Source organism: Pieris brassicae, chromosome 9, assembly GCF_905147105.1.
Source record: "Pieris brassicae chromosome 9, ilPieBrab1.1, whole genome shotgun sequence".
Taxonomy (NCBI): domain Eukaryota; kingdom Metazoa; phylum Arthropoda; class Insecta; order Lepidoptera; family Pieridae; genus Pieris; species Pieris brassicae.
Genome location: NC_059673.1, coordinates 10,204,298 through 10,224,594, shown reverse-complemented (window position 1 = coordinate 10,224,594; position 20,297 = coordinate 10,204,298). Strand labels below are relative to the sequence as shown.

General features: G+C 32.0%; 1 protein-coding gene across 1 annotated transcript; it reads right to left on the bottom strand.

The window, feature by feature from the left end:
* Positions 1 to 5,009: 5,009 nt before the first annotated feature.
* LOC123714235 (neuroglobin-like) lies at positions 5,010 to 18,470 on the bottom strand. The gene is made up of 3 exons (XM_045668433.1): positions 17,966 to 18,470; positions 7,135 to 7,366; positions 5,010 to 5,628 (listed from the first exon to the last, which is right to left on the bottom strand). Exons 1-3 carry the CDS (start codon positions 18,142 to 18,144, stop codon positions 5,470 to 5,472), a joined length of 570 nt encoding a protein of 189 aa, XP_045524389.1. The 5' UTR covers positions 18,145 to 18,470; the 3' UTR covers positions 5,010 to 5,469.
* Positions 18,471 to 20,297: the final 1,827 nt, after the last annotated feature.

Here is a 20,297-nt window from a genome sequence, read left to right as displayed (position 1 = left end):
AACCAAGTACACTTACGAAAGTCAACAGATAAGATGTCTAATTAAAGACGCAACGCCAACAAATAAGTGGCTTGATTTTTTGGCGTTGCGTAGAGATGTAGGTTCTCTCTGCATCTGCCTAAAGGCATGGTAAACCATGGGAAGTGTTCAGAAGAGTTATTCGGATTAATAACACCTGTGTTTCATCATTGGATGTCAAGGTAGAATATAAAATACTATCGGTGTAATCTACAACGGAGCTTTTTAAGGCATTTTTCTCCGTGCACCACCACTATGTGGAACCAGCTGTCCACTGATCCAATTTGACTTACCTTACTTACCTTGCCTTCTCTTTCAAGATAAGAGCTTCCTGATCTTTTCCCCAGGTTACAAAAAATGAAACAGCAGTCAATAGTTAAGTGCATATTAATAAAGTTAACTAGATCTATTTATTAATTATAATCTCAAATAAAACAGCTAAGTGGGTAAGTATTCATGATGTTACCTTTTAAGGTTTTAGATATACGCCGGCATTCAATGATACCAAAGACCTCCATTCGCTGTCATCCTGAAATATTACAGCATCTACAGTTTATGACACACGCCCGCCGTTGATGGGTGCTATTGACCAGTATGCTAGAACGTTCTTAATCATATCAAAACAGATCATCTACCAGCTCCACAGTTACATATAAATAAGCCTCGTATAAAGGAGTAATTAATATATCCACAGATATTTTAGAGATCAGAGATCGTAGGTTCGATACCCGGCTCTGCTCCAATGGGCTTTCTTTCTACGTGCGCATTTAAAATTGGTTCGAACGGTGGAGGAAAACATCATGAGGAAGCGATTTGCCTTAGACCCAAAAAGTCGATTCACACGATCCTGATCTCCTGCCTATTACATTGACAAATGATTATGCAACAGACACAGAAATCTGAGGCCGAAACTAAAAAAAGGTTGTAGCGTCACTCATTTATTTATTTTATTATTATTATAGTGAAAGAACTGAACCTTTTATTACAATAAATTCAGTGTACATTGTGCGGGTCAACCGTACACTCACTTGGAATTGGGTATTATGTACCTTCATCAAATTTATCCACAAACACTTTTGACACGAATTATTATTTTCCCTCCTCAGATTTTTACTAAACTCGATCACATATATTAAAACTGGCTAATGCTAAGGGTTGATATTAAGAAAATGTTCTGTACATTTTAATACAACAATAATAATTAATTGATCCTAATTTATTCTTTGAAACTTCCTTAAAATAGAAACACACATTTAAAATTGTATACAGAATTATATTATTTTCGAAAGACAATTGAATTCATTTATATTAATAAAATTTCAGGTATTTTGTGTATACAAATTCAGATATTATTCGTTATACTTGTGGCCTTCAAATTTCGCCCTTATCATCATCATCAATGGTTATACAGCCCCTTGTGGGTCGAAGCCTCCTCAAGTACATTTAGACATCGCAATCTATCTAGTGCTTCCCGCTTCCAATTGCAAAGCCCTATTGTTTCGAGGTCCTTCACAATTCCATTCCACCAGCGCAGCCTCGGTCTACCGGGTGTTCTCTTGCCTTGCCTCTTGGGTTGTGAGTTAGTAAGGATCTTGGGGTTCTGTTGTTGGCCATTCGGTGCACATGTCCCAGACATTTCAGCCTGTTTCACTTTTTGAATTGGATGATGATGGCGTCGTCTAAGGATGTTATAGAGATCTTCATTGTAGCGAATACGCCAAACACCGTCGTCGCTAACAGGACCAAAGAATCTTAATTTTTTTGTTTTTGGGCAGAATTCGATTTTCCAATTAAATACAAGAGGCTCACATCGTTAAAGGCCAGCAACGCACTTGTCTCTTGATATTAGTATATGTAAAAAATGCAGCCTTGAATTCGGCGGCTTTAAATTATATTAAATAACTTTGAAAATTATTCCTTTTAGTAATATACATTCAAGTTCGTTATCACTTACAGATATATCTCAAAGATAACGAGACCAATTTCCCCAAAGAAAACATCAAGTTTATATTCCGTCCGTGTTTCGAGCGACTTAATCCTAAAAAACAATATTTATGTAGCCAAGGCGTCCCGGCGATACGTTTAACTTAATCTTGTTATAAACTTGAACGTCTTAGAACTAAGACTTATGAGACACCTTTAATAATATTTGTTTTTCTTATCAATGACTTTTAAACGTAATCACATTACTTTTTCTATTTAAAGGATATCACTGCCAATATGCATATATTATATCATATATAACGTAAAAGTACAAGGAGAACGTTAATTATTACGAAACCCATTTTTTCATACAAACAAATCGAGGTAAAATTAGTCAATAAATGTAACACTCTTGCAAATTCACTCATACTAGACATCGGCAAAACGGCATCGACAACGCTAGTTTGATAAGTCAAAAGAATACCTACGATTGGGACGTTAATATTAGAGCTATGTTCACTTATGTCGAAATCATAACAATTAAGAGTGATTGGATACGATTGTTTACTTTTTAGATGTGCAGAAGTGTCGTATGAATATTTCAATAAATCTCAACTATACTTGATGAATAAATGATAAATGTACCTTTGTAATAAATTCAATAGGTTCACTATTGTTAAACTTAATGAAAAAACCATACGTAGCATCACATGATTTGTGACGACGCGGCGCGCGACAAGCTAACTATAGTTGTGGACGACATCAATGAATTGTGTGCACTGATATAATAGTATAACCTATTATAACTAATGAATCGATCTTCTTTATACGTATGACGATTATTTTGTGTATGGAAATTATTATTTTATGACGTACGAGCCCTTGTTGAATGAAAGGTAATCGTCTTTTTATTTTTATTCTATTTCTTGTTAGCAAATATTAATTTACATTTATTTGTTAATTGGTGTTCTCCTATAGTTAATTGGTGTTTCTATTCCTAGTTTCTTAAGCTTCTACCACTATTATCACATCACTTATTCAAACGGTTCAACAGATTTAATTTAACTTTAGAAAATCGTTTAATATCGTTGAGCTCTTGTGCGTTATCATTTTAATGTGATTACTTATAAAAACACATTCTATAGAGCAGCCAGTAGTTTAATTGTGAAAAATGACAGACTTAGTAGCCTCCAATTGGAATTTAATAGACGCTTTTCAAGGTATCTAAAGGCATTTAATCAAAAAAAGAATACTACATTTGTTCATTATATACAACATGATTAATAAATGATTACTTGACATGACTACTATTACTACGAAGCTACAAAGTTCTGCGTCCTCTACTACTTAAAGATCTGCTTCATTACAATTACTAGTAGAATATTTTTTTTTTATTTATAGTTTTGTTAACCTCTGGGCTTTAAACATATAATTCCTTTTGTATTTTTTATACTACAATTATCATCTGCTATCAGTCAGTTACTTTTTGTATTAAACCAAACTACAATTAATACTAATATTAGATTGATTCAATCGGGTTACATTTTTTATAAAACTCATTTACACACAATAATAATTTGAAATTAAAACATGTTTTTTGTTGTTTTACGGCCCATTTAGGTGCTGAGATTATGAGATTATGTTTATGAATTCATTAAAGATTTTAATACGCAGCTTTTTGGATTAGGTGGGGTCGTAGATTGCTCTTTCCTTAAATCGTTTAATATATAAATAATATTCTTATAATTCTTACTAAACAGAATGTAAACTTAATAAAATCGAAGAGCTTCCATCCGGTAAAAAAGTGTTTTCTTTCAATGTGTAAAAGCTACGTTAACAAAAGACTAGACTAACAAAACTATGTGAAGATAAGGTTTTATATCTGTAGATGCCTTATATATAACTTTTTTAACTTTCACTTTAACCACGGTATTTAATTTTGGGGTATTGGGATAGATAAATAGATGCTTTAGGCTAAATAAATTAAATGGTGTTTATTTTTATTCAGCAGTGTTGGCCTTGTGGTTTCAACGTGGGACTCCCTAGTTGCAGGTCCGATCTCCGCCTGTGCAACAATGGACTTTCCATTTAGGTGGGCATTCAACACTCGCTCATACGAAAGTCGACGGTGTCAGGCACATAAGGTTGATCACCTACTTGCCTATTAGAAATAATCACGGAACAAAAATCTGAGGTTCAAATCTAGCGGCCCAGTTATAACGCCTTTGGTATTTTATTTTTTGCCAAACATTTTTTCACATAAAGAAGATAGCGTCTCTTGTATAATAAATGTATAAAAATAGTGCTAAACTAAAGTGTTTCTAACATTATATACTGCTGACCTGACTCTACAATATAAAAATAAGTCGATTTAATGTCCCGTGATTGCTTTGTATGGGGAAAGGAACTATTTATAGATCCAATCGATTTCACACACCACTTTTTATTACAACTTTATTAGGTTTATTCAACAAAATCTAGTTCAGTGTTCAATTTCATTACAACGTTAAAACACTTAAAATGGATTATTTTTCCTTACAAAAGTTGCAAACTTTTGTTTACAGTTCTAGGGGCTAAGATTAAAAAATGTTTATAACATCAATATTACAACAGAATTTAAATGGAGAAATAAAATTTGACATCGATCTGTAGTTTTTGAGTTTGGCAAGGTTGCGCGTTGCCATCCTTATCGCCCCCAACACTCATAAAATAGAATAGTAATAAAAAATCTGATATACTTGTATTGTACAAACGTTGGTCAGGTGTTGATCAGCCTGCTGAAGAAACTCCCTCACTATAGTCAAGGAAGTAAGGAAAATCTTTTAACGATATATTATATTTATTCCAGTTAGCTTGAAAATATACCTATTATTTAGTAACTAGCAAACATGTAGAAATGATACAATAAGTTCGGTTACAAGTAGACTCATACAATATTATAAAAAAATCGTATAAAGCTATATATAATCTTTGGTTACATATAAATAATGTATATATTGAGTGCTTTGATAAATCATAAGCCTCAAAGCAAAAACAAAGCATTAAAGCGTTTAAGTCAATAAAATGAATAAAATTCAACGAAGTTTTAATAGAGAAATAAATCCATTAAATTTCTTACAATTTACTGTTTTGCTAAAGAAAATAGCTATCCCGACTTAATTGTGAGATATCTCAATTCTGTAGCGCTGGAATCGCAATCTTGGATTGACGTAGTACATAAGTTCAACATAGAAGTAGAGATCGGAATCTATTAGGAAATACCGAATTCCTTTGCTGGCTTCAGATTTTTGTAACTTTATACTGGAAAGATTCCTTAATAAAACCTTTTAAAATATACAGAGAATCAAACACAAACTTGACATTTGCTGCGTTAATTGTCAACTTCATAGACAAATTAACATTTGTAACATAGACATTATTTATTTTTACAAATTTACTTAAAACAAATATTCTCAAGTTATTGTTGCATTATTTTTGTAATAAAAAAGGTTGTTAATATTTAAATTAAAATAATTTAATGGACTACATTTATGTTTGGGTTTCATTCTCATTCCCGCCATCTTCGTATCCCTTGACCAAGTTCTCTAAGATGAACCTTATAGTCAACTTGTAGATGTTTTCAATGTTCGGCGTGTATCTGTCTCCAAGTGTCGTCTTCGCTGCTTCGAGAAAAGGCTGCTCGATTTTCTGAAAATGTAAATAATTGCCGTTTAATTTATCACAGACATCAGTTTCCGGTGAAATTGTTGGAATTAGGTAAGCTTTTAGTCTGAATTGTGAAACCCTGTTGAAATTTCTTGTCTATACGGCTTTTACTTTAGTAATAAGATAGACAAAAATATTTAATAAGTATATTCCCATTAAGGCAACAGTCTAGGTGTCATAACACAATAAATATGGATATGTATTTGTAGTTAAACAAAAAGCAATGCTTTATTAACACATGAAATTCCATTTTATAACTTTTTTAAATAAACAAAAGTTACTATATCTCAAAAACCAATAATATGACAGTTGTACGCGTCTCTTTTAAAGATTAGGTTATTATTTATTTATGGACAAAATCGATTGAATATATTAATAAAAAATCTTACTTATAAAGCTGCAGTGCAGTAAAAAGTTATCAATGCCACCTATTTTCCTGCATCTTTTCAAGTCAAACGGAAAGCGACCATCGTAACAGTTAATTAAAATAGTTCTACGCGGTCCTTTATACCAAATACTTACAAAAATAATTATATTAACAGTGTATGATGAATTTTGTAATACATTGTGTTTAATTAGGATGTAAGTAAAAATCTTGACAACTGTACCACATAGAACGGTTCAGATGCCGTTGTTATACAATTTTATATTAAAATAAGCCCTGCGTATATACCTTATTTCGATTTATTAGTAATACTAAGAAAGGCACATAATTGTCAGGCGAAGGAACAGGAGAAATTTCGTATGGAACCAATAAGAGGTTAGACTGATTGTAACAAATACTTTGCCTTGAAATAGTTTAAAATACACTAAGAAATTATACAATTGAGGGCGTATCTAATAAATATAATCAAATTCAAAATACATCTAGCAGTACCCAAGCGAAATAAAAAACAAGTGATCAAGTGTGACGATCGGTTGAATCAAAATTTATGAAATATAAAATATAGAGTTATGATTTAATGTTTTTTAATAACAGCTTAGATATTAACGGATAAGATGAGTGTAAAGTTAGAAAAAAAATATTCCAACTTGAAGATAAATATAATAAAAACCAAGTCTAGCTACTTAGTTCTTCTGCCGTATAAAGTTGTGTGATCCATATAATGCCAAGTCGGTTAATTTATTCAGTCCCTACTTAAGGCAACTTCTGTTTTAAGTTATTACGTTATTATCCTTACAACCACGTTTGTGACCATATCAATATCAAAAATGTTGTATGTTTTAAATAAATGGATTGACTTGGCCATCGCATGAAAACACATGTATTTTGCAACTAATATTACATATTATATTAAAATAGATTGATTATTTTTCACACACACACTATTTTTATTTTAAATTTGAAGATCTCTTCTATTAAATCTTCTAAAAGTCCCTTGGAGTTTTGATGATGGTAAATGAGAGTGAGTGACAAAATTAATAAACTGGTTCGAAATTAATTAAATTTGAAATATTTACCGTGTATAGTCAAAGTCAAAAACTTACCAAAAAGTTCTCAGCCTTGAACCCTGGAACCTGACGATGTGTACCACCCACGTGGCGCACGTAGGCGAAGAACGAGTCCATATCTGCCAGACCTTTGATCCCTTCATCCAGAGTATGCATCACCTGGGTAGCATGTTCAGCTAGCTCCGCTGAACTCACGATGGCTTCCTTAGTTCGAAGCTCACGGAATTTCTCAAATAGATGAAGCAGCTCTTCGTTTTCTTCAAATAACCTGAATGGAAATATATGAAAATATGATTAAACTAAGATCGTCGAATGAAAAGTTGGAGATTTTTTTTTTAAATTATTAATTACCGTAGGTCGGGAGTCAAACTTAATTTTGATTGTAGAGGCGAGAAGAAGAATGAATATTAACTGGCAACTTGATGTAACAGTCTCTCTCCGACTGTGGCAACAAAAAAAATTTCTATAAAAACTGTTATTGATATTTTGATATGTTATTTTTTTACTAGACTTTAAGAGGCTAGTAGACCCTTCCATTGTTTTTTAATATTATGGCAATAGTTTTAGCTTTATATCACAGTTTCAAGTAAAAAACGAAAATCTTTAGATGTGCAATGATGCGGTGAGCGCTGGTAATAAAAAGAAAATTTAAAATGTGCCGTTATATATTTCATACTAGCTGCCTCCGCGAGCTTCATTTCTCCTTAATGTGATTTTACTTACCCTACCTTTTTAGTACATGCCAACATGGAACGTTTTGCTATGCTACCCCAGAGACTGTTCGGTTTTCGATTTTTTCTCTATATAAACCTTAGAATTCAAGTGATAAGATTTTAATTAAGAAACAAAAAATTGGAGTTAATCATAAAGGGGTGAAAATTAAGGGTTGTATGTATTTTCGTATGCTGTATCTTAAAAAAATAAAGACAAAATATTTTGTCTAAAATATAAAATATACGGGGACCACTTAACTTTTAGGGAGATGAAAAATACATGTAGTCCGATTCGTAGACCCAGATTTGAACATAATATTTCACTATAATCGATCGATTCATTTCGGAGAAGTTAATTACAAACACCGTGACACGAGAATTTTATATATGTATTAGGTTAGATACATATCGAAAATCATAGCTTATTGAAAAGAATTATCACAAGTTACACAAAGCATAGAACCAAATATGCCGTAAACAAAACCATTTTTAAAAAACCACCCTAGTTGGGCATTAGCTAAGCTATTTATATCTGTTATTTTACCAGACATTTTCAGATGCAAGTACCACACGCGTCACCAATTATAGTAACACTTTTGAATGAAGTTTATCACGATGTTGTAATAAACCACAAAGCACGGTTCGGCAGTCGATACACAATTTTATACTAATATAATAAGTCCTGAATACATACCTCGATTCGATATATCCTTAACAAGAAGAAAGGCACACAATTGTCAGTCGTGAGGATATGAGGAAATTATATTACATTGGGATCGTGGGAGGTAAGACTGATAACCTATTGATACCTTGTCTGACATTAGTCACAAAACGCACACAACACTCACTACAAATTTATACAATTGAGGGTCTAACTAACAATTAAAATTGATTAAAAGGTATTAGAAAATGCGTCCAAGACAATCCCACAACAAAGCAGTAGGTCAATAAAAAAATGACGTTCGGCCGAGTTTAAATATTTTAGATCACCCTCATCAAAATTTATGAAACTAAAATTATGTATATCGAACACGGGGTTAAAACCCACAACCAGATTTACTCTCTTAAGCTAACACATCTTTATTTTAATAATTCTATGTCGGATTTATAGCATTACTGTCAGCATACATTATTTAACTACGTAACAGAATATGTATGTATAAAGTTAAATCAGGCCAAAACCGTTAAGACGGCTAACCAAGTAAAGAGCTAAAAAACAGTGGCACTAGAACCAATAGGAAAGTAGGTGATCGGCCTTCTGTGCCTGACACACGTCGTCGACTTTTATCGACAATTCCATTGGTACACAGCCGAGGATTGAACCTACGATCTCGAGGATGAGAGTCACACGCTGAAGCCAACACTGCTCAAAATAAACTAGATGTTTATTTTGGGTAAACAACAATATGTTCTTGAAGTCTTGTTGTATCAGGAAAGAAATGTAAACGATTTTAAAACAAATGGTGACCGGTATAATATTCTAGAAATTAGAGAATTATTACTAAATAAAATCAAAGCCCTCGTTAAACGTAAATTAATCAATAAAGTTTTTTATAAATTTGACGAATACTTAAATTATCCTAATCCTCGGTATTGATTTGCTCCAGTTCAAACAATTTGTATGACTCAAAACTTAGCGATTAAAAAGAGTGGCGGAAAGTTTCTTGCCAGTTCTTCTTGCCCGCTCTACGCCCTTGACTTGACGAACTAGTAGTTAATGTAAATTTACAATTAATTTACTTCTTTTCTGACGTTTATAAGTGCACTTTTTTAACTATATGAATGAAGTTATTTTGAGTATGAATTATGTTAACCATTATTTTTATTAAAAGCAATTAGTACTAGAATATTTCAAATATTCATTTAATACAGTATCATATTACTAAAGAGGATGTAAGGAAACATTTTAAAAAGCGGAAACACTTTGACTTTAATTAGTTTAAATATTAAATTATCGTTTGCTTAATGTTTAATATAATTTATATATATTTTTTATCTATTAATGTTTTCTGTTTCGTATATTTTGTTTATCAATGTTATCTTTGGCTTTATGTTTCGTCTGTAAGATTACGTATAATTTAATTAAAAAAAACTTTTTCATAAATTTGGACGACGTAGTCATCAAACATAAAAATGTAAAAGGACTCACAAATGTTGACCACAATTCTAAAAGCTCGGTTTCTATTCAAAATAGAATAACAATCATAATTCCAATACAAAACCTCGCTCATTCTAGTACCAATTGTGCAATCAACAATTCAGTATAAATATAATTGAACAATAACCGAAAACTAATAACAGTCGGATAGCATTTCTAAAACAGCATAATTTTAATAACGCTTGTACGTAGACAATTCTGTTACGCGATTATCATATCTATGATTTACTTGCCAAAGTTGAAATTATCTATGATTTTTATAAGGAAAAGGGCTAATATGACAAGACGAAGGTGATGGTCATTTGTCTATCTATTTGTAGCTGGAAAGACGTTAGAACAAGTGCAGCAGTGAAATCGTGATCTGGAAGTTAGGTTTCGAGATGAAGAAAGTTTTGTGCTGGTGTCGTCAATCGAGTTACAATGTCGATAAACTTTATCCAGAAAATTAAACAACGGAAAGTTGCGTACCTGGGCCACGTGTTGCGTCATGACCGCTACCACCTTCAATAAATTATAATATCGTAAATTCTGGCTCGCTACGAGTACTGACGATGTTTTGAGTCGTGGATTTTGATATTTTCTACATTTTGATTAACCAATATCTAAATTTGTCATGTTTATGTTTTATTTTTGTATTGAGCAGTGATATTGATCCGCAGCACTGTGCAAACCTACAACTAGTTTGAACACAAAGCGGCATTGTTTGTAACATGACAGTTAAAGCGGGACTTGTGAACTGCTAATCTATCTTGGCCAGGGGAAATAATCTCTTAATAGTATGTGTCGTTGTAGCATTATGAGCCCGAATAATATGTAAACATATAAATGCCTTTTTACTATTTCCACAGGGAACATTTTAATAAACTATGTCTTCCTCTAAATTTTTTCAGGCACCAAGGTTAAACAACTTAGTTTTTTTGGTGTTTATGTACTCTTAGTTCGTTGCTGTCCTGCCCACCATATGCCGACAACGATCTTATATTTCCGCCATACAATGTTCAAAGGCGATGAGAAGCTGATTGTGGTTGGTAACACAGAAGGCTCAAGTGAAAGACTCATTGTCCTCAAAATTCTACATAAGAGAGACGCTGGATGGAAACCGATTGTCCGCTCCAGAGGTTTCCTTGCTGACCACGACGCTCATGGGCGACCGACAGAAGAGTGATAGTTTATTTATAATATTTAAAAAATATTAAGGTATTTTTTTTTCATAATATATGTAGTGTCGCTTCTGTGCCATACGTGTTACGTCATAAAAGTTTTCCCCATTTGTAATTTATATTCAATAAAAAGTACTACATTATACGATAAACTAACTAAAAGCAGTCATGTTAATCTATGCATAGCACAACGATGAATTGTAAAAGTCTGCTTCTCCATGTCTATAATAACAAGTCTCAATCGAGCTATTTTGCCTGACAAGACCTACACTGGGATGCACTGAACGTGCGATTTGCTGCAGTTACATTCGCGAACAAAATTGTTTTTTTTTTAGTTTTTACTATTTCTTTATTTTGTTTACTTCACTGCTATATGTGTACCATTAAAAAGTATAAAGAGAGTCTTTGTATAAGAGTTATGTGTTATTCTAAAATATTAGACGCACGACCATACTCATCACAAACAAGTAAATTTGGTACAGGAGAGAAGAATTGCGAAAGCAAGAGGGGCTTGGAGAGAGGAGGCACAAAGAAATAGTTTATACTTTGGGCTAGAATACTTTCTTTGATCACTCTTAATAGGCAAGTAGATAAAGTAGAACATATGTCGTAAATTTTTGGACGAATTATTAAAAATACCTACATGGGTAAAGCCTGATTGCACTGAAGCACATGACCACGGTTGCAATTTAACCTAGTGATTAGATTGACCAATTAGATTATTAACATAATTATTCATACGTATTTTGAAGTTTTTTTTAATTATTTAATAGGTATGTATGTATGTATGTGGGGACTCTGTTTCCGCACTTAGACGCTCAATAGGTCCATTGTGCGTAAAGTCCTGGCTAACTAAGCCAGCCTAACTCCTTCCAAAAGCACAGAAACCTCCTGGGCACTTCTGGGCACATTTAATAGCTAATCTACAATAATGTTACATATACAATTTGTTATCCTTAGCCATTTGTGATTTTAATAAAATTCTTCCACATACCCTTAAACCACAACCACACCTTAACCACACCTAAAACAACTAGTCCTGCTTTAGTTTATTTTGTTTTGGTTATTTTTTTAACATTCGCTCGAACTGTGAAGGATAACATTGTAAGGAAACCGGCTTGCCTTAGACCCCATAAGTCGACGGCGTGTGTCAAGCACTGGAGGCTAATCACCTACTTGCCTATTAGATTAACAAATGATCATGAAACAGACACAGAAATCTGAGGCCCAAACCTATAAAGGTTTATTTTATTATTTAGTCATGATTTTGTACATTTTCTGTCTGCGATGGAAAGCTCATGACCATTGGTTTTCTATAGTCCTAATATAGGCACCAGCCTCTGACCAAACCCACCTAATGTTCTGAAGAGGCAAAGAATTTTTTTTATTATTATTCCAATAAAAAAATATAAAAGAATCGTTAACGTACTTCAATATAATTCTGCAAGATCAGTTCATAATTCATACATTATCTGCATCATTTTACATACTTCGGAAGCCCTTTAAAACCTTTAAGATCAAAGGATTTTCTTTGCGACTGTACATTCACAAGCGTAATTGTGTTCCCCCTGTAACCAGTGGGAGGGGGACGCGAACACTTAAAAACCTACCTCAGCTCTTTGTTCGTTCTTTGTTTACGTTTAAATTTGTTTAAATTAAATGAATTTATAATGTATGAACACAAAGAGAGAACATCATTAGACGTCGACTAATATAAATGATAGCAAATGCAAAGCGTGAACAACACATGAGCTGGTTTTCATATTTTAGTTAAATTTTTTAGTCCATAACAGTGGCGCTACAGCCTCTAGGTCTTTATCTGACTGTTTACTTAATAGGCATGTAGGTGTGGATAGGTTGGTGATTTCACGATGTTTTCCTTAACCGTACTAGCGTGTGTTTAATGCGCCATAAAAATAAAAGTCCATTGGGACCACGGCGGTTTCAAAGCAAAAAAAAACGCCAATTACATTACATATGAAATTGGCGTTTTGTATGGGAGGAACAAAAAGTAGATTAAAAAAAATAAAATACAAATATTTCATTCATCATCACTGTCTCCCATATTATACGTAGTCCATTGATCGCTTCACTAAAAAAAATATTTTGCAAGATCGTTCGAAGTTATCCAAAAATGTTGGAAATCGTACTCGTTAATAACGATATTTTATTTATGTTTTCCATGGGAAACTAAAAACACGGGATATTGAAATAAATCATGGTTTTCGAAATACAAATGCACTAGTAAATAGCTGTAAATGACCTCAAATATCTCCTCTAAAGTGGCCAGTACGATAAAACCTCAATTTCATATGTAATAGTATTTTTACTTAAGTGTAACGACTACGTTAAAAAATAATGATATAATAATAGTAATCTTAATTAAAATATATGTTTTGGTTTTACGTATTATTCAATTGGTTAATCGATAAAAAAACAGTCTTAATCAGTCTAAGTACATGCAATTCCTAGTTATATAATAGGAAATACGTAAGTGCTTGTGAATTACCGTGCGTAAGTAATTGGCTGATAGATTATCAAATGTTTGGAGGTAGTAAATGATTGTTGTTGACAAATGGATGGGTTCTTCAGAGTAATACTGACCGCTTAATTATAATAGACAACCTTAATCTAGTATTTTAAATACTTCTTTTTATTAAATGCCGCCTGATAAATGATACGTTTCTCTTTTTGATTGAATTGAAAATATATATTCTAGTGAGTGAGAAATTTAAACAATGATATACTTTTTGAATCGTATACTTAAAGTTGGTTTTCAGTAGTGGTTCGATCCCAGACGAAAAATACTAATGTTGTCTTAATAATAGCTGTAAATGTAAATATAGTTTGTACTAAGAATAATTCAGAATAAATTCAATTGTCTGAGGAAGAATCTTTTTTTAATTAACCCTGACGTAGATTACAATGCAATCTAAGTATGTTATCTAAGCAGGTTATTATTTATTACTGTAATAACAAGTCAACGTTTGTAGTATAACCTTAAAATATTTTGATACTGCATCTGTAAATTCTCTTATGTCCATTATATTTGGGATATTACGTTTTCAAAGAGACCTAAACGTACAGATGGCCAGTAGCGGTTTTATATTATACTAGGGGACACGACAGACGTTGTGCTGTTCACACATATAAAATGCCAAATTTAAAACCAAACAAAAACATTTAATTGTAAATAATCTGAAACGTTCTCATTTCTCATAACGTCATTGTTAATAATAATATCGGAATGATAAGCTAATATAGAAACTCGAAACATCAACTGATCTACTCCAAATCTCTAATTGTCAAATTTTCAATCATACTTAACAATAGATAACATTACGTTTAGCTATCAATTGCGGTTTGTTACACAATTCATAAGAAATGAGCAGCTAAATTGATGTTTTGACTAATAAATTTTATGTTTTTCTGTTTGTTGCGTTTCGTCATACCACGTTTTATATCACGTACCACGGAAACAGGATAAAAAGTCCGTCACCTGATTCTTATTCCTCCCCACAAATTTTCAGCCAATGCTAAGCCGTTCTTGAGTTATAAATAGAATAACGAATGCGACATTCCTTAATATTTATATATAGATTGAGAATATGTAACTACTTTTTTGTACTAGGAAAATGGTGACTTCATTTTTAGGGGATAAAGGATCCATTTCCAGGGGTGAGGAGAGTCTTATGAGGTCATTGACAGGTACATTCACTTATATGCAAATGAATGTTATAAAACAATTGGCATGAGCCATACAAATTTGTTCAATGAATGACGAAGTAACGCAATATTCTTTTTAGGAACAATCCGTACCAGTACAATCTAAATTTTAACCTAAATTATTTGTATAAGTTACGTGATATTTTTTTGCTTAAATATAAGTAGGTGATCATTCCACACACGCAGTTAATTCTAGGGTGTAGGGCATTTTTTAATAGAAAAGAAGGCAAACGGGCATGGCGCTCATCTGATATTAATTCATGCAGCCGCCCATGGACACTAACAATGCCAGAACAATCACAAATCCGTTGCCAGGCTTTATACCGGTTCCCTCACGATGTTTTCCTTCATGATACGTACGAGTGTTAAATGTGCACATAGAAAGAAACGAAGAGAAGTACATCGGTTCGAACCTAGGCATTAGACTTGCCCAAACCACTAAGTCAAATAATCGTACGAAAAAACCTAAATTTTATGTTTATATTAGTATAAACTTTTTAAATTTGTTTTGAATTTCTTTCCAATAATTTTTATTATAACTATTAGGTTATATATATTAGGTTAAGAAATTTGTAAATACTTGATTGTAAAATATATTTGTGTATATTTGATTGTAATTTGGTTATCTTTATAATGTTATCCATATAATTAATAAAATATTTATAGACATGTGTCTACATATCAATGACAATTACCTATTTAAATTTAAACCAGCCACAAAAATCAGTTTTCAAATGAAAAAGATTTAACGAAAATGATCACCTTGGCCAAACATATAAGTTTAGTATAGACAAAGTGAAGTCTTAATGTGTATGTTGTTACAACATAAATTGAAATATTTTTAACCGACTCCAAAAAAGGAGGTAATCAGTTTGATTTTAATGTATGTGAAATATTTGAATTTATGTGTGTTGATCTGCGGCTTCTAAGCACACGCACAAAATTTCGTAACTCATTTCTTCAGATCATTTTAATATTTAATAATATATACAAGTTCCGAATATCTTATTCTACTGCACCAATTTCGACTAGATATTGGTGTTTCATATCGATTTAATTCTCCTAAGTAAGTACTTATAAAGTCCTATTTTCCTAAAGTTTATTATATTAAGCAAAAAATACATTTTATGAAATTACGATAGTAATTCATTTTACCCTAAAAACACTAGAAAAGATGTATTAAGGTGCCAAATGTACTAGTGTACATCAATCATACTTACAGCTGTGATCCCGTATGATCGATTGTGGCATTGTATCACTATTTAATTGAAACTTACATATTATTTCACTTTTTACTACACCTAACATGCAATGCATACAAATTTCGTAACTTTTATAAAAATTGTAAACTGATAGATGTGTTTATAAATAAATCGTTCCGTTCAAATGTTCCTGATGTCATACATACTTAATGTACAAGCATGTCCAAGAATCTCCTGTCGGAGAAGGGCAAGCCACCTTTTAGTTGTTACTTATGCTTTAATTTTTTTTATTACAATTCATATTTTTTGTAAGAACCATTCCTAAGCAGAGCTACAAAATTATATAACCTTTATTAACTTGGACATTAGTCTCACTCATAGGTAAATGCAAAATTTGTGGTTGTACTAGTGTTCACACGTAAGAAGTGAAACTTCTTTGTGACCTTATTTTCTGAAAAATGATCTTCTATATGCAACTTTACAGAAATTGGTTAATTAAAGTAAAATTAGATAAAGTTTAACAAAAGGCTTTTATTATCATAGAGTTCATTTTACCTTATAACTACTAAGATTATTACAGAATTTCATTAATTGTAATAGAATTATTACTGTCATTGTTATCGTTATTATACATTTTGTTATTAATGACTTCGAATTAACCGTGGTGGGACAAGAAAAAGATGGCTCGTAACGGAAAAATGTGTCGCGTAACCGAAAATGTGTCGGTAATTTTTTTCCAATGCCGATAAAGAAGTTTCACCTTAAAAAAAAAGACAAATACGAAGACGAAACAAATTATTTAGTTAATTTATTTCGTCTAAGACACAACACCATCCACCACCAGTTAATTGGGCAATTTTTACAGGAAATTATATCTAAATTTATCTTTAACTGTGACCTCAATTGAGGCAATCAACTTTTCGTTTCCCGCTAATAACTTATGTATTACCAATTACTTCCCATGCGAATCCGAATTGCTTTTCCACCCGTAGATTCTCATTAAAACTAACTTTAGATGTATGTAAATAATGGACGAGTTCTGAACTATCGCTAGTGTAAACAGTGATTTGGAAGTTTCCGTCAAATATAACATTCTGTAGAACAAGTTTCAAAGCGTTACCAACGTATATTTTACGAACGAATTGGTGCGAACTTCTTATTTGCACCTAACATTATATGTAGTAGATATATGGGACTCTTTTCGTCAAAAATGATTGGATACTATATAGATACTTGGTTGCGTCTAATTTTTATAGAACATGTGTGAACAATATGTGCGCCCTGTATAAGTAGGGCGCAAACCAGCACACAACCCGAAGGGTGCTTTGAACGGGTCTTAACACCCCCCTCGCGAAGGAGGGTGTAACAAGATCATCGAAATACGTTATATTTGTGAATGACTATTAAAGGCACGTAGGTGCATTAAACTTGTCGCTTTTAAGTATCTACAGAATTCATTTCAATAAAATAATAATAATTAAATGAAAAATTAAAACAAATTATAAAAATCTAGTCCCTGTGGCTGTGTACCTTTAACGCTAGTAGCATTTCCTCGCTGTATTACGATACTTATTCGTTGAACGAGGAAAAGCACCAGCTTTTGGAGTACCCAAATATTTTATATATGTTATACCTGGTAGATAGTAATCTAATACCACGGCCCAAGAGACACTACTCCAAAGGGAATTAAATAGTTATAACCTTCATATACGTGCTTAGTCTATAATAGTCTATTGTGGTGTTTATGTTTAATAATTTAACCTTCAAACTTTCATTTGAAGATCTTGTGTTCGAACTCCGGCCAATGCATTTCTATGTACATAATAAAGAGTTGTTGTACTTGCCTAATAAAAAAAAATAACAGATACATTGTTGTCCTTCCCCATTCACACGTTGTATATTACTTACTTGATGAATAAAATAATTCCAGTCTTCTCAATCTGTCTAAAAATCCCTTTCCATGATGCGAGCATACAATACTGTTGTTTTGTGGTGAGTGGTGATCTCGGGTCTGATGGTGGTGGTGGACGGTGGAAAGGATCTGAATGGAACTCTGACGAGGCTAATTGAGAAAGTTTACAACCCATTTTAAAACGCCGCTGATTTTAAACAAATTAATTCGTGTCGTTTTCGTTATCGAACAAGGTTAAACACTTGATACAATTATTTTCACTTTATTGACAAATGATAAACTTAACTTTAAGGAATGAAAACATCGTCACTCTTAAAGTATTATGCGCGGTATTTTCTTCACAAAATATCTGTTTTAAAATATAACTTTGAACCAGTAGCACTATAGAGTTTAATAACGAAAACTGTTTCCAATAAACTTGTGAAGAATTATTTTAACACAATTTACCGTTTGTATAGTTTGGTTTAATTGCGACAAGAACCGTTATTAATTTGATTTACGTGACCAGTGACGCGACCTATGTAGTTTTGATAACTGATTTTTAGTTTTAGAGGTAAGATACTCACTAGTGATGGTACAATACTAACGATACTATCTCAATAACATATAAATTAATAAAGTAATTACTAATATTTAATATTGTTTCTTTAGTCTCGTACCTACTATAGTCTACCGAAATACCTATTATAGTCTATCTTTTTCGCTTTCGTTGAACAGACTTTACGTAAAACAGACTTTTACTTTATGAAGTCTAGTCTAAATATAACTGAATCTTTATACAAAATGAATATTTTATATATGAAATGAACTAAGTAACAAAAATATTACAGGTCATAATATCGATGTAATCGCGTCACTATAATAGTTCTTGGGCCACAATTTTTATGACGCATCGCAATTGTATGATAATGTCGCTGTCCTTTTTTGAAATTATGGCTGTCATACGTCATAGTGGGCATTCTCTCTCCTAATTAGTCATGAGCCTTATGCCTTGGAGATACGGGTGAACTTACAAACCTAATTCAAAGATTAATTCATATGATATCGGCACTTCAATTGTTTTTTAAAGCCTACGTGAAAGTCTGAAGAAACAGAATTTAAGATAATTTAGATCTTAATTTTACTTTTTTTAAATGTGGATAGAAGAAACAGAAGCGAATGAAGAAAGAAAGTCATGGACAGGGTCAGTTGGAAAAAGCTGGAGGAGACTTTTACCACTACAGGGGTTCTGATCGACGGTACTGAAGGTAGCTAAAATATATGATAACATGGTATATAAAATACTGTATAAAATGTAAGGAATCTAAACTGTATATTATCTTTTTTTGTCATAATTGAAAATTATTATTATTTTACCGTTTGGATATGCACTTTTGAATTATCGAAGTTACACGTTATCTCATAAAAATCAAATACATGTTATACAGTATACATAAAGCTTCCAAAGAACTGTATAATTGTTAATATTATTGAAAATTTACGGATTTATAAAATATAATTAATTACAATTATAAAAGAAAGACTAGTTTGTAGTTAATTATTTAAAATCATATAAATCATTGGTATTTTACAATTTTTTATATAACTTTAATAAAAGCAGTGTTATCCTGGTGACTAAGAGACTAATTAATGTTATTCTCGACCCTGAGGTCGTGTATACGAACCCGGGTGAGATAATTAATTTTTCTTTCTATGTGCGCTACTAACATTTGTCCGCAAGGTGTAAAAAACAAATCGAAAACGACATGTCGTGGTCAATCAATAGAACAAAATAAACAATATTGACCTCACATAAAAGGTTGTTTATTTATTTATTAAAGTTTATACTAAATCTTCACCTTCATTCTTCATTGTACTAAATCTTCTGCATATTTTACAAAATCTTTCATCTAAATCGTAAACATAAGTGTTTCACAAAAGTAATTAAAAATTCAACCAAAACATATACAAGATAAAATAAGCACACAATAAAATTAGCAGAAATTTTTGCTACAGTAGAAAAAAATGAAATAAAAAACAATAAAAGAAATCATCGGCAAAACAGCGAATTATGTTCGAGATAGGCACCCAACAATGTTTTCTCTAAAACCGATCAGCCCACTACCGAATATATACCAGCTCCGGATAAGCACTGTTCAATCCGTTAAAAAGCGAATAGTGGTTTGACTCCTAGGTTGGTTTTTGTAGGAGGAATTTGGAAAATATTTCTGATTTTAGATCTAGTGAATGAGTATTGGACGACAATTTTAATATATTGTAAGAGGTCACTGCTCTGTATATAATTATTTAGCAGTTTATATAAGAAGGAAGGTAAAAGCAGAATTATTC

Excerpts from the sequence above, each read along its gene's own strand:
- LOC123714235 (XM_045668433.1), bottom strand. The coding sequence starts at position 18,144 with ATGGGTTGTAAACTTTCTCAATTAGCCTCGTCAGAGTTCCATTCAGAT. Across the intron at positions 7,367-17,965 it reads GGAATTATTTTATTCATCAA|GTTATTTGAAGAAAACGAAG; the intron begins GTAAGTAATATA and ends ATTTCCATTCAG. Across the intron at positions 5,629-7,134 it reads TCAAGGCTGAGAACTTTTTG|AAAATCGAGCAGCCTTTTCT; the intron begins GTAAGTTTTTGA and ends TTACATTTTCAG.